Source organism: Melanerpes formicivorus, unplaced genomic scaffold, assembly GCF_026170545.1.
Source record: "Melanerpes formicivorus ecotype bairdi unplaced genomic scaffold, bMelFor1.0.p_v2 SCAF_21, whole genome shotgun sequence".
In the NCBI taxonomy this organism is placed as follows: Eukaryota; Metazoa; Chordata; class Aves; order Piciformes; family Picidae; genus Melanerpes; species Melanerpes formicivorus.
In genome coordinates, this window is record NW_027142373.1 from 9,625,315 (window position 1) to 9,648,167 (window position 22,853).

A 22,853-nucleotide genomic window follows, 5' to 3' on the forward strand; every position below is an offset into this window, starting at 1 on the left:
GGCTGAGCGGGGACAGGGGTGAGATGGACTCCACACCATGAGCTGGGCTTTGGGACATGTGCTGGCAGCCCAGGCCAACCCAGCCAGGGTCTGGAGAGAGCCAATCTTCTTCCCAGGCAAGAAGCCAAGACACAGAGCAGCCAGAGCTGGATGCCAGTGGCTGGCTGGGCTCTGTGGGAGCATGGCAGAGGCTTGTGCCCACTGCAGGTCGGCACAAACTTCCTGTGCTGGTCACTGATGTAAACAGCAATTTGTGTCCCCATCTGCAGAGGTTTGGGGCTGTTGCTGCTCAGGGGTGGAGGGGTTCACCCTCCTCACCTCCAGTGTGGACCTTTTCCTTTCGTCGGGGATGTGGCAGCAGGGAAATCCAGTCGGACCAGAAAAGCTATTGATCATGGGGGAGGGAGAACAAGATAAAGGAGCAGGCCGTGGCTTTGTTGTGCAAAAAGCAGCAGATGACCTCCCCTGCAGCGAGCCTTTGATCTCCAGGCGCTGGGGCAGGGCCCTGCAGGCAAACAGCTCCTGGGGGTGCAGCAGCTCCTGCTTCCCACGCCGAGGTGCTGTGGTGGTCTGGATTCCTCTGCCGGGCCGAGCAGCAGGACCCTGGGTGCTGTAGGGCTTTCCCAGCTTGGCCTGATCCAGCCCTGGAAAGACATTTGCAGGGTCCTGAGGACATCCCAAGGCTGCACATCCCAAGGTGGGATTGCACAGGTGAACAAGGGGCTGGTGCCCACCCCACTCAGGGACAGTGTCCCCTGTCCTCAGCTGTGTGCTTCAGGGACAGACCCTGGCCCAATCCCGGCGAGACACTGAGGTGCTGGAGGGTGTCCAAGGAAAAGCAGCAAAGCTGGTGAAGGGTGTAGAGCACAGGTCCTGAGAGGAGCAACTGAGGGAACTGGGGCAGTTCAGCCTGGAGGAAAGGAGGCTGAGAGGAGGCCTGATTGTTCCTTTAACCTCCCTGAAAGGAAGCTGGAGCCAGGTGGGTGTCAGTCTCCTCTCAAGTGACAAGCAATAGGAGGAGGAAATGACTTCAAGTTGCACCAGAGGAGGTTTAGGTTGGACATGAAGAACAATTTCTTCCCCCAAAGGGTTGTCAAATCCTGGAACAAGCTGCCCAGGGCAGTGATGGAGACCCCATCCCTGGAGATGTTCTAAAGCTGTGGAGATGTGGTGCTGGGAGACATGGCTTAGTGGAGACCTGGCAGTGCTCAGGTAACAGTTGCATTTGATGATCCTAAAGGTCTTTTCCAGCCAAAACGATTCTGTGACCCCTGCAGGGCTCATGTGGCTTCGAGCAGACCCTTCCTGTGTTTCAGCAGGCCTCAGGGGCTGTTTGTGCTGCTGGGAACAGGGCAGGATCAGTCCACATCTGCTCACCCTGGTTCAAAGCCAGCAGGAAAAAGGGACAGCACAGTTTGTGCCATCACTGTCACTTCTCCCAGGTGTTTCCCAGCTCTGCATTCCTCCATGGCATACCTTGGGACTCATGGGCTGCCTGGCAGCGAGGGGATGGCCTTCAGACTGTGTGTTCAGCTTATCTCACCTGGCCAACGGTCCAAGGTTGACCAACAGCTCTGCCTTGCACAGACGTGTCTGCGATAAGAGCCGGGCTGGGCCCCAGCAGCGCCGAGGGGAGCGACCCAGCACAAACCACCTCCTGCCCCCCCAGCCCATGGCTCATCCCCAAGCCCTTCCTGCCATGGCAGGGAGCAGGTGGGGGGTGCTAAAGAGTGTGCTTCCTTGATGGGCCACCTCCTGCCAGACTGTCACAAAGACAGGGCTCGGTTTCCCCACATCCAAGCATCCATCGCCCGACTTTGGCTGCAGTACCACCTAAAAACCCAAGTGAAGCCCAGCGGGAAGCACCCCTGGCACCACCCAGGCAGCAGAGCATGGGCAGGAGCTTTTGCTGACCCCATTTCTGCAGGGAACCTGGGGAGGAGTTTGGCAGTGGCCAGCTCTCGCTGCTCTCCCCACCCCGTCGGGAAGGGGCTGTGCGTCAGCCTCCCGAGGCATCCGCTGATGGCTTTTGCAGGACGGGGTGGCCCTGCCTCTCCGCAGGCAGCTGATGGGGGTTGCAGGATGGGGGGATGCAGGATGGGGTTTGCAGGAGGGGGGTTGCAGGAGGGGGGTTGCAGGAGGGGGGTTGCAGGAGGGGGTGGCCCTGCCTCTCCGCAGGCAGCTGATGGGGGTTGCAGGATGGGGTTTGCAGGATGGGGTTTGCAGGAGGGGGGTTGCAGGATGGGGTTTGCAGGAGGGGGTGGCCCTGCCTCTCCGCAGGCAGCTGATGGGGGTTGCAGGATGGGGTTTGCAGGATGGGGTTTGCAGGAGGGGGGTTGCAGGATGGGGTTTGCAGGAGGGGGTGGCCCTGCCTCTCCGCAGGCAGCTGATGGGGGTTGCAGGATGGGGGGATGCAGGATGGGGTTTGCAGGATGGGGGTTGCAGGAGGGGGGGTTGCAGGAGGGGGTGGCCCTGCCTCTCCGCAGGCAGCTGATGGGGGTTGCAGGATGGGGGGATGCAGGATGGGGTTTGCAGGAGGGGGTGGCCCTGCCTCTCTGCAGGCAGCTGATGGGGTTTGCAGGATGGGGTTTGCAGGATGGGGTTTGCAGGAGGGGGGTTGCAGGATGGGGTTTGCAGGAGGGGGTGGCCCTGCCTCTCCGCAGGCAGCTGATGGGGGTTGCAGGATGGGGGGATGCAGGATGGGGTTTGCAGGATGGGGGTTGCAGGAGGGGGGGTTGCAGGAGGGGGTGGCCCTGCCTCTCCGCAGGCAGCTGATGGGGGTTGCAGGATGGGTTTGCAGAAGGGGGTTTGCAGGAGGGGGGGTTGCAGGAGGGGTTTGCAGGAGGGGTTTGCAGGAGGGGGTGGCCCTGCCTCTCCGCAGGCAGCTGATGGGGGTTGCAGGATGGGTTTGCAGAAGGGGGTTTGCAGGAGGGGCGGTTGCAGAAGGGGTTTGCAGGAGGGATTTGCAGGAGGGGGTGGCCCTGCCTCTCCGCAGGCAGCCAGATGGCCCCGCGCTCCCCAGCAGGGCTGCCACAGCCGCACGTTCCCGGGGCCAGGCTTTGCGTTTCAGGGAAATTTCCTGCGAGCAGATTTTTGGCACTTTCCCGAACGCGTCTCTGACCTGTGCTGAGCAAACTGGGATGGCTCGAAAAATCCCCCCAGGACATTTTGGGAGAGCTTCTCCTCCCAGCTGGCCACTTCACCACGGCAGAGACCACAAGCTTTTCCTCCACCAACCCTTGGCCAGCAGCCAGCCGATGCCAAATGTGCTTTCTTTCCTCTTGCTTCCTCTAGCCTTGTGGATAGCTTGGGTTTTGTTTCCAAGAAGTAATCGCTGGAGCAAAAAAGCCCAAGCTAAAAATGCTACTTGCCGGGTTTCATCGTAATTTCTTCTCTGTTCTTTTCCTGATCTTTATTTGGCAACTGTCATCCCAAAGGGTTTTCACACTTCTCTAACTCCTAAATAAGCACCACTTAATTTCGGGGCATGGGCCAAAATGCATTGTAGCACAGAACAAGCGGAGCAGATGAAGAACTGTGCATCTCATTTTCACCCCTTTGAAAAACACCCCGCAGAAGAAAGCCATCCATCAAGGCAACAGAGAGAGGAGCGGGGAGTGAAGGAGCCAGCTCCTCCCTCCCTCCCCCTGGCCAAATGCACCAGAGCTGCCTCTCAGCAGCCTTTGCATAACCGGGCCGTAAATGTCTCTGGGTGGCGAATTCCTGGCTTCCCCCAGGTCATTTGCTCCGGACCATCAGTTGCCCACCTCCGGGACTGAGCCTTGCTATGCCCCCCTTCCCCCAAGCCGCCACCACCACCTGGTAATAATTAGCTGTGATTAACGAAGGGCCAGAGCTGAGAGCACATGAGGCTCGGTGGTTGGGTCGCAGGGAGCGAATCCATTGTGCCAGAGCCAGCAAGGGTGATCCACCAGTCACACCAGCTCCGGGACCTTTGAGCCACCTCTGCTGGCCCTGAGTCTTCTCGATGATGCTGGTACCCCGGGGCTGGGAGCCGGCTGTACTGATAGAGGCAACAGACATTAAATTCTTCCATCAGTGCACCCATATTCTCTGAGCTGCCCTTTCCTACCGGGGTGACTCTTCCTGCCCCTCCTTCTGTAGTTTTAGTTCCAGCTGAGCTTTAGACTTGATTTCATCATCCCTGGGTGCCCACGCGGTGATGGTTTGTCCTCTCCTGCCCTTCCTGCCGGTTGTCTGTTGTCTGCTTCTCTGAGACACCCTGTGCCCAGCCCGCCTGCCACAGCCCCCCGCTCCCTTGTTCCCTCCAAGTTTTCTTTAAGGTCAGCCCAGTTGCCATCTTGTCATGGTGACTCAGGTCCCTTGTCCACTTATTCCCGTGGGACAGGGCCAACGCTGCCACCACTGCCGGCCCCAGCTGCCCTGTTCACACCAGGACACCACCACCAGCGCACCCCGGGCACTTTGCGGCTGTACCATTGCCACCCAGCCAAGATTCCTGCGGAATCAGGGCTGGCAGCGGAGGGGTTTGCAGTAGCACAAGGAAATGGGGACTGGAATAAACTCACATGAAATTATTGTGCCATTTGTCTTCCTTTGAAGGAGCAGCGCCGTTGGAAACGTGCCTCTGAGGGTGGCTGGGGGGAAGTGCAGCCATGAGCACACCAGCCCGGGGTGGGGAGGGGAGGAAATGGGAGCAGGGATGGGCTTTGCCCCCCGGCTTTCTGGTTCTGAATGACAACAGCAGGAATTTGAGAAGGGGCTGGGTGACTCCCTGGGGTGGTGGCTTGTGGGTCCTCGGGGAACTGCGGACACAGGGTTTGGATGGAGCAGGGCTCACCATGCTGCTGCTTCCCTGACTTTGGCGGCTGCCTAAAAATCCACCCCCCTGAAATCACTGCAGATCTCTTGAACAGGCTTCTTTGCTTTGCCCAGCCCCTTCCCGCTCTGCCCCCAGTGTTTTGAGTTGCAGGGCTGCTTACTTTGGTCAATCACTTTAGCTAAAGCAGCACAGGAATAATCTTTCAAAGGAGGATCTGAACATTCCCCTCTCACAGATGCCAAAGCAGTGCATTCGGATGTCCCCCCGAGCCCCCCGAACCTCTTTTTCCTCCCTCCCAGCCCAAACTGTTCGTCAAACTGGGCGCAAAGCCCCGAACGGGTTCGTTTGCTGCAAAACCACCTTGTTCAGACAGAAAGCGGCCAGGGCTGGGGCAGCAGCACCCCACCAGCATCCTCCACCGGGTTTGCTCCGGCAGCAGCGGCTTTGACTCGGTGCAGCTGCGTGTCACGGAGCCGCCAGCAGGTACCCGGTGCCGGTGTGTGCCTCAGAGCTGCCATCGGGCAGCCCGGCACCGGAGCTTCCCTTGGGAGCCTGGAGAGTCTAGTAAAGTCCCAACCGAGAGCGAACCCCCCCCGGGCAGGCTGGGGGGGTGGCGGTGGCGGTGGCTGGGCGATGCTGGTGGTGAAGGAGCCGAGGATGAAACACGTGTTGAGCCGAACCAGAAAGTTAAGAGCAAAGGGGAACCTCCGTTCTTTGTGCGCTCTAGGTGGGTGGGTGGGTGGCATGCAAAAGGAGGCCAAAAAAAGCACATTTCCCTGCTGGTCTGAGTAAATGTTTAATCCTCGGCTTGGAGAAAAAGCAGCTCAAAAGTGCCTGGTTTTTTTTTTTCCTCAGCAAGTCTGAACCAGTCAGCCTGGTGCCTCCTCCCTCCGGCTCACACCCTCCCTCCCACCGCTCCGGAGGAATATCCCAGCCTGCTCCAAGGTGCAGCTGGGCACCCAGAGCAGGACGGAGCCCGCCTAGAGTGGTGCCCGTGCCCACCGGACCGGACCGGACCGGGCGAGGAGAAGGGCTGGGAAGTTTGCAGGGTCCCTTGCAGGCAGTGCTGGCTCCCGCTTGCTGCGCTGCTCCGCTGGCTGAGGTGCCCGGGATGGGGTCCCCGCACTGGAAACGGCTCTGCCTTCTGCTCCTGGCTGCTCTCACATCCTCCTTGCTCCTCTACGGACACTACTACGCGACGGTGGAGTCCCCCACCAGCCAGAGGATCATAGCCAGGTGAGGGGGGCACGGGAAGGGCGGCGGGAGGCAGGGATGTGCAAACCCAGCGTGAGGTGACATGCCCCCTGATAGGGAGGGGATATTGGGGTGCCGGTGTGCAGGTTGCCCCAGCTGTGCCCCCGGTTGTTGGCTGGCTTGAGAAACGTGCCGGCAGCAGCCTCTGTCCGCCCCACAAAGTGTCCTGGGCACCGGCTCCTGGGCACGGAGCCCAGCTGAGCCCAGGGGTGCCCAGAGCAGGACCCCGGCGCCGTGGGGAGCTGCAGGGGGTCCCGCTTGAGTTCAGTCCATCACACTGCACAGAAACCATTGCAGGGTGTCGGGAGGGCTGAGGGTGCTCTGGCCCCAGCAGGATCAAACGTCTCCAGGAGGCAGCCAGCCCCTCTGACAGCCCCCTGTGTCCCTGTTGGGTTGATTTAATACCGGAGCTGGCTGATTGTCGTGAGGGGAGGCTTGGCCCCCATGGAGCTGCAGTGATCCCCCCATGACTTCCCACAGCCCGCTCAGATCCCTGGGGCTCCCCACCACCCCTTGCAAACTCTCAGGAGCCGCAGCATTTCCCAAACTCCAGCAATTTGCACCATGCCGTTGGTGTGGAGAGGACCTGGTGCCTTGCCCTCATCCTCCATGCTCCCCAAGCCCCTTCCTGAGTGCCCCGGTGCCTGGGGGTGCTGGGGTCCCCCAGGGAGCTCCGGGGAGTGTGGCTGGGTGGAGAGGGTGTGAAGAAGCCTGCACAGCCCTTGGCCAGCACCATCCCCTCTTGTGAACACCAGCAGGAAGGTGCTGCGGGTGTCCATCTCCTCCACTCTGGGTGCTCCTGGCTGCCCTCAGTGTGACAGAGGCCAGCTGCCTGGGTGCTGCCCAGGAGTGCAGGATGCTGTGGGGACCAGAGCTGGCTCTGCACTGGGAGCTGAGTGCAGCAAGATTTGCACTGGGAGCTGCTGGGCTGCAGCTGGCTGGGCTGCCCTGGGCTCCAGCCACTCTCTCTTCTTCAGCTGGGAGCTGGAGGCTCTTGCCCACTCCTGTCCTGCCCATGGCAGAGATGCCCTCTCCTGCTGGGCTTGTGGAGCAGAATTGTCCCCAGCAGCCTGAACAGAGGTGGCTGTTTGTACCCAGGCTGCACTGGGTGGTCAGTGGTGCCAGCAGCAGCCCATTCCACTTGGTAATCAAGACAGGTCATAGCTGGGGTGTGGAGCAGCTCTTCACAGAGTTTGATGCCATGAGAAGGGAAACTGGGGCCCATGAGGGCAGCAGGACATGCTCAAGGGCCACACTGGAGCTGGGTATGGGAACCAGATGTACTGTGGCACAGGGTTCATGGTCCACCCCGGGAGCAGGGTGCAGAGGAGACCTGTGTGATGGGAGCTGGGAGCCAGGAGCAGGTTCCTCCCAACACATGACAGGCTGCAGGTAGCTCAGCCACTGCCTGGCCCTGCCCTAGTGCCAGTTCCCTACTGCAGAACCAGCCCAGGCTCCTGCACTGTGACAGATGGGCCCAAGAGTCAGCTCATCCAGCCCCAGATTGGAGCCCAGGGCCAGGTGACCAGATCCCAGAGCTCTTCTGGACTTTTCCTCTTGGCTTTATTCCAATCACTAAAGCTTGACCCCAGGCAGGGCAAGTCATGGTTTCTCCAGCTCCCTGTGTTTACACTCTGCCCTATGGTTGCTGCTTCTCCTGCCTGAACCTTGCACCCAGAGGAACTGCTGCTGCCTGGCCAAAGGACACAGGGATGGGTCCAAGAGTGAATCTGGGACACTGCTGTCTCTCAGGGCTGAAGAGCCCTCACAGAGAGCAGGTTTCCTGCTCTGCCTGCACTGGTGCAGAAAGGGAGGCCAGGGATGCTCACACTGGTGTAGGAGGCCGTGTTTCAGTAGGGAGGTTTGTATGAGCAGTGTCTCCATGCTGACATATTGGGGGGATGAAGTGGGCTAGGAGAAAGCTGACCCCCCAAGATGATGCTGGCTGCTGCTGCCAACACCAGCTCACCTGAGGGCAATGTCAATTCCCTCTCCAGTCCAGCACAAAGCTGGTGGCAGTGGTGAGTGCCCTACGGAGAAAACTGAAATGCCCCGTGCCCACGGAACTGTGGTGACCCCAGAGGCCCTGGCGTTCTTCTGGGCACAGCCCCATCCCACTCCTTGCCCAGGCATCTCTCTGAAGCCCTGGCACCGCTCGTGGCTTCATTATTAGGGCAGATGGGACCATGGAGCTCAGCCCCTGGAGCTCAGCCCAGCCTCGCCGTGCCGCTCTGGCTCTGCGCCGGGGGAAGAAGCTTTCTGGAGCTCGGCCCTTCAGGGTGGGATGGAGCAAACACCTTCCCAGAGGGACTTCATGATGCTTCTTCAGCTCCATCAAATGGCTGTGCGGGGCCCTGGGAGTGTTTGCTGAAGATAAGGAGGAGTGTGTGCTCACAACCCTGGCACACAGTTATCTTCCGGAAGCGGAGGACCAGGGACGTCACATTTGTGACTGCCATGCACCAGGCTGGGCTGGCTCGGCTGCCATGGCCAGTGCCCAGGGCAGCCACCAGCCACTCCTTCCCCAGAGCCCCATTGTGAATTGGCTGGTCCTGGGGAGGGTTGTCATCTTCTGAGTCAACCAAGCATCACGAGGTGCTTCGCCACATCCTGGCGGGTGACGTCAAAGTGTTTGGCTTCCCAACAGGCCGCTGAGCTGCTGCTTGGTGGAGGGACTTGGCTGCCCCACACCCTCCCCGGCAGGGCTTGGGCAGCAGCCACAGCCAGGATGTCTGCTGGGATGCTGGGGAGCTGACTCCAGTACCTGCAGCTGGGAAGGGTGCAGGGAGGTGCTGACTCTGGGGTTGAGTTTGTCAGGTCAGCACAAGTCCTGCAAGAAGCCACGAGCAGGTGCCCTGCACCATGTCTGACTGCAGGTGGAAGTGGGCCCCAGCTCCAGTTCAACATAAGCAGGAACCAACCTGCTGGGCTGCTTGTGCCCACCTCCCTGCAGCCCCCCCCCCCCCCCCCAGCAAACTGGGTCTGACCCCCACCACGCTGCCCTGGGTGCTCCCACAGCAGCCCTGGCAGTTCAGAAAGTGGCACAGCACCTCCCACTGCCAATGCCTGGATCTCTGCCTTGTCCTGCAGGCATTGGGATGAGCCAGGAAAGGGGAAGGGAAGGCTTTGTACCAAGGTATTAGGAACAACTCCTTCCCCAAAAGGGGTGTCAAGTCCTGGAACAGGCTGCCTAGGGTAGTGGTGGAGTCCCAGTCCCTGCGGGGACTGAAAAGACATTGAGATGTGGTGCTGAGGGACACAGTTTAGTCTTAGCCATGCTGGGTTAACAGTAAAACTTGATGATCTCAGAGGTCTCTTCCAACCAGAACCATCCTATGAAGAAGCAGGAGTGGAACAGCTTGGGTGGCTGGGGAGGGGCTGGGTGGGCAGGGATTTGTAGGGACGTGCAGCTGGGGCTCATGAGCCTGATGGGGAAAGGCTGTGGAGGCAGCAGGGCTCAGAGAGGCTGTTTGTATGTGGGTCCTGGGCAGCATGGACCTGTGTGAGGGTGATGACTTCTGGGGTTTGGCCAGACAAAAGGTGAGTGCCCAATGTGGAGGCTTTGTGTGCAGGATGGGTTGCTGCTGCAGGAAGCTCAGTGCTTTGCAGGAGTTGGGTCTGGGTTGGGAGCAGGAAGGTTTCTTGGGATCATAGAATCATTGAGGTTGGAAAAGACCTCTAAGATCACCAAGTCCAACTGCCAAGACTCCAGCAGTGCCTGGGCTGTGATTTGGGTACTGGTAGCATTGATAATCTCCTGCTGCTGAGGCTTGTGGGCTGTGGATCTCCTGCATTGTGAGAGGGAGGAAGCACACAGGGCTGGGGCAGCTCTCTGAGGTGAGCTCTGTGGAGATCCCAAGGCAGTTCCCTGCAGCTAAGCAGGCTCAGCATGAAGAGCTCTGCTTGTAGCTCCTGCCAGATCCTGGCATGGCTAGCCCTGGCTCAGCTTTGCTCTGCCCAGGCTGTGCTGCCCGTGCCTGGCAGGGCTGGGCTGACAGGGCAGCCACCACCATAACCAGCAGGTCTCACACAGCCTTTGGGTGGCCTGTCCCAGGTACAGACCCTGCTGGGGCAGTTCTGCTCCTGGCCATGAGCTGAGGGAACAGGTCAGCTTGGTCAGGCTGGCTTCATTCAGATGTTCCCAGTGATAACAGCAGGAACATCCTGCAGAAAGCTGCAGTCCCAGCACCTCCCTAGGATCAGTTCCACCTTGGTGAAGCATCCTGGAGCTTTGTCCTCTCTCCTTTCTTCCAGCTTGGGTGCTCCTGGGGTGAGCTGAGGGATGAGCTGGTGGCTGCAGGGACAGGTGGGAGCATCTCTGCACGCAATCTCTCTCCCAGCTGTGGGGCCAGCCCTGGTGTCAGCACTTCTGTATTCAATGGGATGGCTCTTGCACGTCTTTGGAGGTCGGGCTGCGGCCATGGGGCAGGGCTAAAGTGGAGACCCTGCCCCTGGGCTGGAGTGCGGCCGGTTTGGATGGTGGGGGCTCTTCAGGACAGCAGCTCTTGCTGGAGAGCTGTTCTACTATGGGACACTGAGGCAAGATGCACTGTCTGGATTTACAGAGCCGCCTGGCAGTGCCCGCAGTGCTGACAGCCCTGGCAGGGGGGGCTTCACCCCCGGCATCTCCTGCACGACGCTGGGATGCGTGAGGAAGGAGCTGGGGCTAGAGCCTGCTTAGTCCTGAGGCTCCATCCACGCCCGGGGGAGATGTTCCAGCCCCCGGGCAAAGCGCTGGGCTGTCTCCCCGTGTCGTGCTGTACCCCGAGGTGGCACGGAGCTGGTTTCGGGTGGCAAATGGGTCTGGATTCGCTCCTGGGCAGGGCTGTGGGCAGTGCTGTTGTCGGCAGGGGCCGGGGCAGGGATGGAAACCTAATGCCGGTCGCGCCGGTGGGGGCCGGGGGGGAGGCAGAGCTCCGCTCCCCACCTGCCTCTACCTGTGCCGGGCTCCCGGGCAGAGAGGCCACAACAAGGGGGCCCTTGTCTCCTCCACAATGCCCTCCTTCTGGCCTGGGCACCTGCCGGCCGGGCTGGAGGCGGCGCCGGGGGGCTCTGAAGGGCCCTTCTGTGCGGGGATGAATGGGAGCCTGTTCCCCTCCGGTGGGCTCCCACCTCCTGCTTGCCAGGCTCCGACCCTGCCCACCCCCAGCCCCACACAGCCCCCTGGCAGGCTGGGGCTGCTCTGTCTGGCCCCGTGGGGCTCAGGGCACCCTGAGATGGGAAACCTCTACCTCTGTCCCCGGCTGCTGAACAAAGAAAGGATCAGGCCATGTCCCAGCTGGCCCCGTGGCAGAGGGGAGGTCCTGCAGACCCCGAGAGCACCCAGATCCCAGTTACCTATTCCTTCTCCAGTGTGGAAACTACCCATGTCCTGCTGACCTGCCCAGCTTGTCCCAGCCCCATTCCCCTCGGGCTTGGGAAAGGTGGGATGGTGGGAAAAGCCAAGGAGGTCACAGCAGGGTACCCCTCCAAGGCAGCAGGCTGAGCTGGGTGCAGTTTCTGGCACACAGGGGGGTCCTGCAGGTGGAAGCCAGCAGCTGCTTTCTGTACAAGCCTCCAGCTGCAGCAACACATGGAAGGGAGGTGGGTGGAGGTGACACAGTCCTGCCCCAGGGCTCTCCCAGGTGAAGGGTGTCAGAGTGTGGGGGCTCAATGTCACCTCCCCAGCTGATGTCTCCCTGGCTTCTTCTCCCAGCCTGCTGCAGCCAGAGCCGCTGGTGCTGGCTCCGTCGGGGACGTGGCGCCGAGCTGGCAGCCGCAGGTGGGCTCTTGGAGGTGGCTTAGAGAGGTAAGAGGGGAAGATGTGCAGTGGTCCTGGCATGAGCTGGACCCCACCCTGCCCAGTGCAGGGTTCAACCAGTGATGGATTTTTAGCTTTGCTATATGATTCTCCCTTTCCAGGGGGAAGTTCTTCAGGCCTTCCTCTGAGCTGGAGGAGCCCAAGCCCAGCAGACAGCAGGTAACCCTTAGCACAGTGTGGTCAGTGCCCCAGTGCCACTCCCTGCTGGCTTTTGTGGGTTGAAGATCTGTGTGGAGAAGCTGAGGAAGAGCAGAGTGGTCTGGAAGGGTTTTTTTTGTCCCTCCTCTGTCTACAGTGTGGGTCTCCCCAGGCCCCCTTGCTGTGGCTGCAGCACCTCCCTGAGCAATTCCCCAGAGTGAGGGTTGGAGCCAGCATCACCTGGTGCTCAATCTTTCATGGGGTTCATGCTCTAAGCCCTGGTGCTCCCAGCCCCAGGGAGCTGGGTACTAAAGGGTGTTCTGGAAACCAAGGCATGGGGCTGCACCCTGCCTTGGTGACCCAGCAGAACATGTGATGGGCAAGGAGCATTTCTGTCCTTGGGTTTCTCATCTCCTTGGTGCCTACTGAGGGGTAGAGATGTCAGAGGGAAGGTAGATTCTGGCTAGAGACTGAGCCAAGTCTTTCTCCCCTCCAGTCCAGCACCTGCCTCAGCTCAGTGATGGCCAGAGCAAAGGCAGACCCCAAGTTTGGGGACATTTTCCGCTTCGACACTCCTGTGCTGATGTGGGACCAGCACTTCACCCCAGAGACCTGGGACAGGTTGAAGACACGACACGTCCCCTATGGCTGGCAGGGCTTGTCCCACACAGGTATGGACCTAACCAGGATGGGGGTGGCAGCAGATGGGGCAAGAAGAGGCAATGGGAGGGAGCAGGGCAGCTGGAGGGGCCTGGGGAGCCCAGCAGAAGGCATTGAAGACATGGGGCAGGCAGAGGAGCTCAGCAGAGCTGCCTGCAGGGACCATGATCTCTTCCCACTCAGCCTCCCAGGGTGAAAGGGATGGATTTGCAAATGTCACTTGCTGCATCTTGTGACATTTCCCCTGAATAAAAGCTCCAGTGTGTGTGTGATCATGAACTGGGGCTGCAGGAGCTCGGACAACCCAGGCCATTGTTACAGACTGTTTCCTTTCCTACCCCAAACCCACTCCCTGCTCTGCCCAGCAGCTGCCTGCTTCAGGCCCTGGGCTGGGAGGTGCTGGGAGCAGCAGGGTCGAGCCAACCAGTGGCAGCTGCAAAGGGACATTGTCAGGAGGGGCCACGGCCAGCAGGGGCAGTAGCATCTACAGATCCATAGAACGGTTTGGGTTGGAAGGGACCTTCGAGATCCTCTTATTCCAACCCCCTGCCATGCCTCCCAGCAGCCCAGGTTGCTCAAGGCCTCATCCAACCTGGCCTTAAACATCTCCAGGGAGGGGGCATCCAGGACATCCCTTAAGAAGAGCTGAAGTTTAATGACTCCAAAGAGAATCCCCGCCAGAGTTGTTTAGGAGAGGGTAATTTTGTCTGCCCTGTGGATTAAACACCCAGAATCTACTGCAAGGCTGGAGCTGTCTGGATGTGTCTCCATGCCTTGCACAGCCTCAGGTGGCCTCAGTTTGGAGGCTTAGGAAGATGAAGGGCTGCATAGGGTTGCCCAGGGAGGTGGTTGAGGCTCCTTCCCAGGTGAGGCTTGATGAGGTCCTGGGCAGCCTGATCTAGTTGGGGATGTCTCTGCTGACTGCAGGGAGGTTGGACTGGATGACCTTTGGAGGTCCCTTCTGGCCTGGACCATTCAAATGTGGGGGAGCAGGGACTGGCTGTGGAGCCACCTGTAGAGCCTCTCCTGGAGGGTGAGGAGGGCGTGAGCCTTCCCCTGGGCTGCTGCTGGCTGCGCTGCCGCACCCTCGAGCCCGGGAGGCGAGGCGGGCGGCTGCGCGCCTTCCCACTGACCCGTCCCATCCTGCTCTCTTCCAGCGGTGGGCAGCACCCTGCGGCTCCTCAACGCCTCTGCCAACAGGCAGCTCTTCGACAGGGGCAGCTTCCCCGGGGGCTGCGTGCGCTGCGCCGTGGTGGGCAACGGCGGCATCCTGAACGGCTCGCGGCAGGGCCGGGCCATCGATGCGCACGACCTGGTCTTCAGGTGGGGCAGGTCTCCCGGGCAGGATGGGGCCCTGGGTGCTGGGAAGAGGCAGGCCAAGGTGTGGTGGGTTGAAATTTCCCTCCCCCCCCCCCCCAACATCAACTTTGCCAGAAGCAAAATGAAAGCTGTTATTTACAGGCAAAACTACCGCCTACAAGGAGTGCCACGAGCACCTACCAAACATCCAGCAGTTACAGAAGTTACAGGGATTTACAACTGACACACAGCACAAGGATCCCCCTGGTCAAAGACCCGGGGAAGCTACTAGCTCCTCCTCCCCTGCCTCCCCCCTACCCTCCTGTACCAAAGGGAGAAGAGAAAGGAGCAGAGAAAAGTTGCTGTTAGGCTGAACCAAACCAATGCAGCCAAGGCTCAAGCAGAAGCAAGTTAGTATCTCTCCAGAGCAGAGAAGGGAGAAGAGAGAATTGTTTAGGTACAACCAACCTCTCCCCAACGGGGTGGTTTAGAATTCTCTCTGTTTTCCTTTTCACACCCAGCAGTGATTTATTTACAGTTTTACTGCTTTTCTGCTCAAGGTCTGTGAAAGTTTTTAAAGGCACAGCCTAGAGCTCCCAGGCTCAGGCATGCATCCTCTGCTGTCTCTGCAGGCTCAATGGTGCTGTGATCAAGGGCTTCGAGGAGGACGTGGGGACCAAGATCTCCTTCTATGGCTTCACAGTGAACACCATGAAGAACTCCCTCATCGCCTACAAGGAGTATGGCTTCACCCAGGTGCCACAGGGCAAGGTGAGACACCCAGGGCTTGCTGAGCAGGTGACCCCAGGCTGTCCCTTGAGGCTAGGTTTGCCCTCCAAACCTTCTCACTGTCTCAAGGACCCTCAGTGCTGGCCCTGCTGGCACGGGTGGTGCCCCAAAGCCCCCCAAGTGCCATGCCTGTGTCCCTGCTGCAGGACCTGAGGTACATCTTCATCCCCTCGGACATCCGTGACTACCTCATGCTGAAGTCAGCCATCCAGGGCAGAGCGGTCCCCGAGGGCTCGGACAAGGGTGACAAGTGAGTACCCCCCAGGATGCTTCCAGCACCTTCAGTGATGCTCCAGAGGGAGCATGACTTGCCTGGCCTCACCCCACAGCTGTCCCTGGTGGGACAAAGCCCAGGTGGGACTTTCTTGATGCAAATCCTGCCCTTCTCCTCACCCCGCTGCAGGCCACAGAAGTATTTTGGACCAGAGGCATCTGCAGAGAAGTTCAAGCTGCTGCATCCAGATTTCTTGCAGTACCTGACAACAAGGTGAGGATGATGAGGATCACAGCTCCTGCTCTGCTCCAGGCTGGGCTCACACCACCTGCTTCCCATCGCTGGTCTCTCCAATAGGGAGAGAGTGGCTCCAGTGGCTGCCTAGCACCAGTCCCAGTCCTTCCCCAGGCACTGCTGTACCCTGCTCTCTGCAGAGGAGGCAAGGCAGAGGCACCTGTCCTCTGCCACTCCTGTTCACTGCAGCATAGCTCATGTCCCCTCCCACACCTCATGGTGCTCACCTTGCCTCCCATTCCCCAAATCCCTTCCATTGTGACATGGTGGTGGCTAGGGCCCGAAGGGCTTAGCTTTTCCTCCTGGTGACAGGAGCAGACACCTGGGGCGGGATGACTTCAAACAGCAGAGAGCTGCCTTTTGGCAGCCTGCAGCAAATGAGCTGAGCCTTGAGGCCCTGAGCAAGCTGTCTGGTGGAAGGTGCCCCTGTCCACGGCAAGAGGGTTGGAACTAGATGATCTTTAAGGTCCTTCTAACCCAAACCATTCCATGACTCCATGAACCTTCATGGCAGTCATCAGAGAATCCACAAGCTCTGGGCACTGGCAGCACCGGTGGGAGCAGGCTGGATGCTGGGTGTGGTGGTGGGTGTGGCACTGGGGGCTAGGGTTCCCTTGCCAGCTGTGAGCCCACCCCAAGCAGCTGTGTCTGCTGGCAGGTTCCTGCGGTCAGAGCTGCTGAACATGCAGTATGGCTCTCTCTACATGCCCAGCACCGGCGCACTCATGCTGCTCACCGCCCTCCACACCTGCGACCAGGTGAGAGCCCACAGGGCCACCTCCCTCCTGGGGACAGGGACATCCCCCTGCTTTGGCTGCTTGGGACTTGTGACTAGCTGCTGTAAGGCTGCCTGGGAGGACTGGCGTGTCCTGGTGGCTGTCCTGCATGTACCACCCCCGTGCCTGGAGGGTGGTGCATGGAGCCCCCGGGGTGGAGCCCTGACCCTGTCCTTTGCCTTCTGTCCCACCTCCCTCTCCACAGGTCAGTGCCTATGGGTTCATTACCTCCAACTATGAGGAGTTCTCAGACCACTACTATGAGACAGAGAAGAAGCCACTGGTGTTTTATGCCAACCATGACATGATGCTGGAGGCAGCGCTGTGGAGGAGCCTGCACCAGGCAGGGATCATGACCCTCTACCAGCGGTGAGGCCAGGCAGCCACCCATGGAGGCAAAGCCAAGGACTCCTCTGGCTCTTTCCTGAAGGCCACTTTCCTCCTGAGGGCCCTCCTCATCCACCCAGCTAGCCCAAGGAGCAGAACCCCGCTGCAGCCAGTGGTGGGGTGATGGCAAGGGGCAAGCTGAAGCTGGCAGAGAAGCACTGCATTTCCTCAGGGAGCTCCGGTGATGTTTCGTGGCTCAGTGTGACTGAACATGACCTTTGGGGCACCAAGAAGCAACCAAGGCACGTGGCTGTGACCTCCCAGCTCCATGAATGAGCTGTGGGGCAGCTCCTGTGAAGCACAGGAGGGGCAAGGTGATGGCTGCAAGAGGATGTTGGAGACGTGTGGGTGCCTCTCTCTGGGCAATGACTTCACCTTGCCGGCACACTCCAGCTCCAGTGCTCATCTCCGTGGTGGGATGACAACAGGCATGATGGTCTTGGACTGCAGACTAGATCAGCTAAGAGGAAGGTGGTGTGTTTGGAGAACACCTCCCTCCCAGACTGCAGAAAGGCTGAACTCCAGCCAGCTCTGGGTTCACTGCTCTCCAGAACACCTCTCTCCATCATCAAGAGCAGACAGTGGTGTGGCTGTGGCAGACAGTGTCCTCTCCTATTCCCATTCTAAGGAAGGAGGAAAGCTTTTGAAAGCCACCAGTAGGGCTAGAAGTAGGGTTACTGCAGCTCAGCTGGGACATCAGAAATGCAGCTGGCCCTGGAGCACACCAGATGAGAGCTGGCCTGCAGCCCAGGTGTCTGGTCATGGGTTTGTGAAGTTTCTCTTGCCCAGGGACCATGGGGTGGCCCCCAAGTGATTTGAGAGGACAGCAAGGGGGGGACCTGCTTGCTTGTTGTGTAAGTCTAAGTAACAATCACTAAAAAATACAAGGGAGGTGAAGGTCCTGAACCTTTCAACTGTCCCACATAAGCCAGTGCTGCCAAGGACAACCCCCTGGGGAGGCTCCTCCAGCTGGTGATGGTGTGAGGGGTGGTACAGCACAGGAGAGCAAGCAGTGCGATAGGAGACCCCTTCCCACTTTGTGTCATACCATAAATGTTGAAGGCTTGGTTGCTCTTATGCCCGTTTGTTGTTTTCATTAACTGGGTGGTGGGTGAGAACCTTCAGTGGCCCACAGCAGAGGAGCTGTGGACTGGGGAACAGCCCCAGAGGCTGGGATGGCAGTGGGGTAGAACCATAGAGACCATGCTGGATCCCTGGGAGCAGCTCAAGCACAGCCTTTTCCCCCTTGGGGTGCCAGCTGGGGAGGGAACAATTTACTGCAGATGGCAAGAGAGATCCTGGCCAGGAGCCAGGCAGCCTCCAAACCCCCTCCAGCTCCCACCAGGCTGCTTTCACTCAGTTCACAGACGCACTCCAGGTTAGGCTGTAAACCTGTTCAGATGTAATCTCTAGCTTGAAGCCCATCTTATGTTCCCAGGTCTCAAATTAACTTTTGTTCACATCAGAGCCACCTCACAATGGCACCAAGGCAGCCTGTCAGGCCTGTTTTTTATTCACAGGCATTCAGCAAAAGGCTCTTTCATGACAAAAACAAGCTTGGTCCTCACGTCACCTGACCAAGAGAGCACCAAAACCTCCTCAAACCAGCTCTGGCCAAGCCTCACCACAGCTCCTGCAGGTGACCTTGACCACAGCAATCAGGGCTGCAGAGGTTTCAGTGCCACATCCTGCCAGGAATCCCACCCAGCCCATGGGCAGAGCTGTTTGTGCACACCAGGAGCCACTCACCCACCCTCTTTTCCCATCTTAAAAGGGAAGTTTTGCAGTGAAGGGTGTAGCCTGGCCCTGGAATTCATCACACAATACTTCAAGGGCCTTACCAGACAAGGAACCTGGTGGCTGGGCAGCTGCTGCTGCCTCTCCCTCCTTCTCCCTTATCTCTGAGCTTTCCAGCAGACCGCAAGAAACATTTCTGTCCCCAGCCTGAGCTTAGCCACCAGCAGCTTTGTCACAGTTGCCAGGAATTCCTTCTCCTCACCTTTCAGCACCTGCTGGAGTTTCTGGGTATCAGGAAGGAGCAGGTTTTGCTGTGCAGGGCAAACTAACATCTGCTGCCATTTCAGAAGGAGTTCTAACCCCAAGCTCTTCCTGCTGCTCAAACCCATTTCTGTTTAAACACATCATCTTTACAAAGAAACCCACCCCAAAACCCAGCTTCAACTCTGAGGAGGTTCCACAGCTGATTTTATTCTGTTACAAGACAGCAGGGACGCCCTCTTTCCTCCAGCCAGCTGTAGATCAGGTCCTAGTGGAAAAAAAAGAGCAAAGCAACTGTCAGCTGCAACACTCCTGAGAAGCACTGAGTACAGGTCTCAGGGGACAGAAACTTGCCACTAGCAGCCAAATTCTCCTTGGCTTCCCTGGGAACTCACCCATGATGTGGTTGCAGGAGGCCTTGAGCATGGTGGAGCCAGCAGTGCAGTGCAGGTGCCCTTACACAGGGCTTCCAGTGGCAACACCCACTGCAGAACAGCCTTTCCTCTGCTGCATCTAGGGCTGGGAGACAGCACAGAGCACTGCTGTAATCCTAGAAACGTTTGCTCTGGAGGATGGAGTAGGGGACTGGAGCACTGCCTTCTGAGGATGAGGGACCTGGGGCTTTTTAGTCTGGAAAAGACTGAGAGGGCATTTAATAAATGTTTATAACTACCTGAGGGCTGGGGGTCAGGAGGTCAGGCTCTGCTCACTTGCTCCCTGTGATGGGACAAGGAGCCATGGATGCAAGCTGCAGCACAGGAGGTTCCACCTCAACACAAGGGGGAACTTCTTTACTGTAAGGGTCACAGAGCACTGGAACAGGCTGCCCAGAGGGGTTGTGGAGTCTCCTTCTCTGGAGACTTCCAAGGCCTGTCTGGATGTGTTCCTGTGTGACCTGACCTAGGTTGTATGGTCCTGCTCTGACAGGGGGGTTGGACTCAATGGTCTCTTTGGGTCCCCTCCAACCCCTGAGATCCCGTGGAACTGTTCCTGTCCCTCTCCATTTTCAAAGCACTCAGTATCTTTACTTTTCCTACTGTCAAGCTGCCTCTTCACTTTCCCCCTCCCAGCCCCTCCCTAACTCCTTGGAAGCCAGAAGCCCCAGGTGCTCTTCCCAGGGGCTGGTCCCACTTGACCACAGCTGCATTGCCAGAGCCACCAGCCCACTGGCTCCAGTGCCCTTCCTTCCCCTTTCACATACTAACCTTGACTTCTGAAGTCCACTGCTGTCAGGCCTGCCAGGTCAGCCTGTCAGGGAACATTATTGATCTTCTGCAAACAAACAGAAATGCTGTTAAATAAAGCATGAAATCATTTAGCAGAATGCAGCTGTCAGCTCCCTCCAGACAAAGTGCTTTTCCACCCTGTGTGCTCAGTGACTGTACAGCCAGCCAGATAAAGCTGCATTTCTGAACTGCCCTTCACTGTTTGGATAGGAGACTTCAAGGCTCTTCCAGATCTAAACTCTGCTATGACAACAGCCAGCAGGGTTTACAGTCCCTGCACTGAGCCTGGCCAGAGCTGGCTGCTGCACAGCCTGTGTGCAGGGGACAGTGCCTACGCTGCAGGCATATGTTGTGAGGGCAGCAAGACAGGGGAGGGATGTGGTGGCTTTTGGCCAGCTGGTGCCATTTGAGTCACCTGAGGGTAGGAGACATGCTCAGGGGACCTAGAGGAGCCTCAGCAGACATTGTTTCTCCCTCACAGTAGAGGTGTCAGACAGGGATAACAGCACATCACAGGCTCAGCTTCCCTCCTGCCCTTGGCTACAGAAGTCCCCAGGTTCTACACACTCACACACAGCACCCACATGCTGGTAGCATGTTCCTCCTACCACTAGGATTTTTCCTGGTGAGCACTGCCAGACCAGGCATTCTGCTCAGCAGAGGAGTCCTGCTGCCTACAGAGCTGACACATAATTGATACATTACCAGGCAGCAGCATGTAGTGCTGAGGCATTCCCTTACCAGCTTGAAGCCCAACTCAGCAGCTGCTCTCTGGCTAAAGCTGCCTCTGAGCTGCCCAGGAGGCTGCAGGACCACTTCCTCCTGGATCAAGTTGCATTGAACACTGTTAGCAACAGCACTTTGAATAAAGATTCTCCTTCCCTCCTGAAAAGAACAACACCACACAGAGCAAGGGTTAAAGACAGGAGGTTTTCTGTTCAGGGGCTGTCAATTTTTGCCTCATGCTGGGCACAGCAGAAACCTGCCCCTTGGAGACAAAGGAATATGTCAGAGGCAAGAAACTCTGGGAGGTGGATGCTATCTAAATCCTTGCTCAGAATCCCCCCCTCCCTCAGGCTCTGAAATGTTGCTGGGTTTAGACCCTTTTTTAGTTGTTTCAAGCAGATACTCTCCTCATCATCACACAGAACAGCCTAACCCAGCTCCCTTCTTGCACACAACAATTTGTTCATCTAAGATGGAAAACTGCCTATGGGTCCACCTTGAGAAATGCATCCAAGCAGACTCAAGATAGGCACAGCCCTTCTGGGGAAGGATTCTGCAGGGTCTGTCCTTTCTAAGGTGACCTTGTGGTGCACATGAACTGCACCTCCCCACTCCCAGCAACCTGATGCAAGTTTGAAACTGTCCCAGGGCACCACCAGGTAGGCCAACAGAACAATTATTCTTTCACTAGGCCTATTCCTGTGACAAACACAGTTGTGAGATGAGCTGTGTCAAGTGTCTCCATAATGGGGTGTCATCCAATCCCTCCTGCTTCTAATCCCTTCTACTCTTGCTCATCTTTGACCAGGTGCTCTGCTGGGCAGCAACACCAGTCAAATCCCCATTGATTTAGGCTGCCTTTCAACCTCTACTCCATGGCAGCAAAGGGCTGCACACTCAGGTAGCAGCTGCAACAAAGCTGCAGCCTTGATTGCCTTAATTACATTAATCAAGCCCTTGGGCTTCTATATCTCCTCTCAGAAGCCCCAGGGCCTCAGAGGGGGATCATCTGACACAACAAAACCAGCCCAGCAAGAGGAGCCAGGGAGGCTATGCCAGAAGGGATGCTGATGTCTCTCACCGTTGTGCAGCTGGTGCAGAATAGCCACCACTCCAGCAAAGGAATCTGCTTCCCGGGCAGGTGAGTGTCCTACCCTTGCTTGGTGCCGTGCCATGCTCTGAAGTGGAGGAAGGGGACGGAGTTAGTTCGTGGAGCACACCACTCTTGCACCTTTATGCTTTTAATGCTGAGCCTCAGAGTTATGCTTCCACACTGAAAAGATCCATTTCAGCCAGGGATAACTCTTATCATCACTAGCTCAGCTCCCAGGGCAGCCAAACCTCAACCACAAAGAGCCACCCTAAAAACTCCAGCCTGTGCCTGGCCCCGTGGTTAGTGCGTGCCCCTCACCCGGGCAGCAAGGACGTGGGTCGTGGGGTACCGCTGGCTCCACTGCCCTCTCTGCCTTGGGCAGTGTGGGCTCGGCCGCTGCCCCTCGGGGTGCTCCAGGATAAACCCAAATGCCAGCAAGGCTGAGGCTCGGCTCAACCAGCTGCTGCGGTGTATCTCCCCCACACGAGCTGCTGGGGGAGAATTAGCCCCAGCGCAGGCGAAAGCTGCGAGCCGAGCGCTGCCCGCGGCGGGCCGTGATGCCAGCAGCGTGCCCCGCACCCAGAGGGCCGGCGCAGCCCGGCCATGCGCCCGTCCACCATGGCGGCAGGCACGGCTAGATCCCTGCAAGAGAGGCATCGCCCCACCTCTACAGACAGCCGCGGCAGCGCGCAAAAGTGTCCCGCTCCTCCTCCCACTACCTCTAGGCCCCCGGGGGCCGCCGTGCCGGCGGATGGAGGGCGATGGCGACCCGCCCCACTCACCGCCAGTCTCGCAGCCACCATGCCGCCCCGGAGCGCCGGCGGAAAGAGGCAGGGCAAGGGACGCTGGTCCCGGCAAGCACCGCGGGGGCTGATGGGAGGCGCAGTTCCGGCGGCAGCCGCTGGTGTCGCTGCTCCGGGCAGGCAGAGCTAGGCGCTGGGAGCTGTTCCTCCGGGGCGGCGCTGAGCGGTGTCAGGCTGCTGGGTGGGGAAATAAAAGACATGGGAGTGTGGAATGTAGCGCTAGGGTGAGGAGTGACCCCCTCCGCTACAGCTCTCACCTCAGCTGCTGATGGCGAGGAGCATGCAGGCGAATGGCATCATGAGCTCAGAGCTGGGCTTGGGCTGTGTGCGATTACAGCAGCGTTTAGTTTGGAAAAGACCTTCTAGGATCACTACAAGAAAGGCATTTTGGTGCTGGAATGGGTCCAGAGAAGGGCAACAGAGCTGGTCAGGGGTATGGAGAACAGGTGTGGTGAAACTGGGGTGGTTTAGCCTGGAGAAGAGGAGGCTGAGGGGGGACCTTCTGGCTCTATAGGTTGGAGCCAGGTGGGTGTTGGTCTCATCTCCCAAGAGACAAGCAATAGGAAAAGAGCAAAGAGCCTCAAGTTGCACG

The 22,853-nt window shown here is 58.5% G+C and overlaps 1 protein-coding gene, 1 long non-coding RNA gene and 1 other non-coding gene across 4 annotated transcripts; 1 reads left to right on the plus strand and 2 right to left on the minus strand.

The window, feature by feature from the left end:
* Positions 1-5,671: 5,671 nt before the first annotated feature.
* On the plus strand, positions 5,672-17,492 carry ST6GALNAC2 (ST6 N-acetylgalactosaminide alpha-2,6-sialyltransferase 2). The gene is made up of 10 exons (XM_068151446.1): positions 5,672-6,040; positions 11,754-11,846; positions 11,960-12,017; positions 12,493-12,667; positions 13,814-13,979; positions 14,588-14,726; positions 14,891-14,994; positions 15,148-15,231; positions 15,911-16,010; positions 16,234-17,492. Exons 1-10 carry the CDS (start codon positions 5,916-5,918, stop codon positions 16,399-16,401), a joined length of 1,212 nt encoding a protein of 403 aa, XP_068007547.1. The 5' UTR covers positions 5,672-5,915; the 3' UTR covers positions 16,402-17,492.
* A 402-nt stretch (positions 17,493-17,894) lies between these two features.
* LOC137447678 (uncharacterized) lies at positions 17,895-22,305 on the minus strand. Of its 2 annotated transcripts, none has more exons than XR_010988902.1 (6): positions 22,241-22,305; positions 21,447-21,543; positions 20,381-20,524; positions 19,619-19,685; positions 18,809-18,932; positions 17,895-18,681 (listed from the first exon to the last, which is right to left on the minus strand). It is a non-coding gene; the product is annotated as an uncharacterized lncRNA (long non-coding RNA). The 2 variants fall into 2 exon arrangements; XR_010988903.1 differs by lacking the exon at positions 22,241-22,305 and adding an exon at positions 22,178-22,198.
* On the minus strand, positions 21,613-21,688 carry LOC137447835 (small nucleolar RNA R38). The gene has a single exon (XR_010988935.1). It is a non-coding gene; the product is annotated as a small nucleolar RNA R38 (small nucleolar RNA).
* Positions 22,306-22,853: the final 548 nt, after the last annotated feature.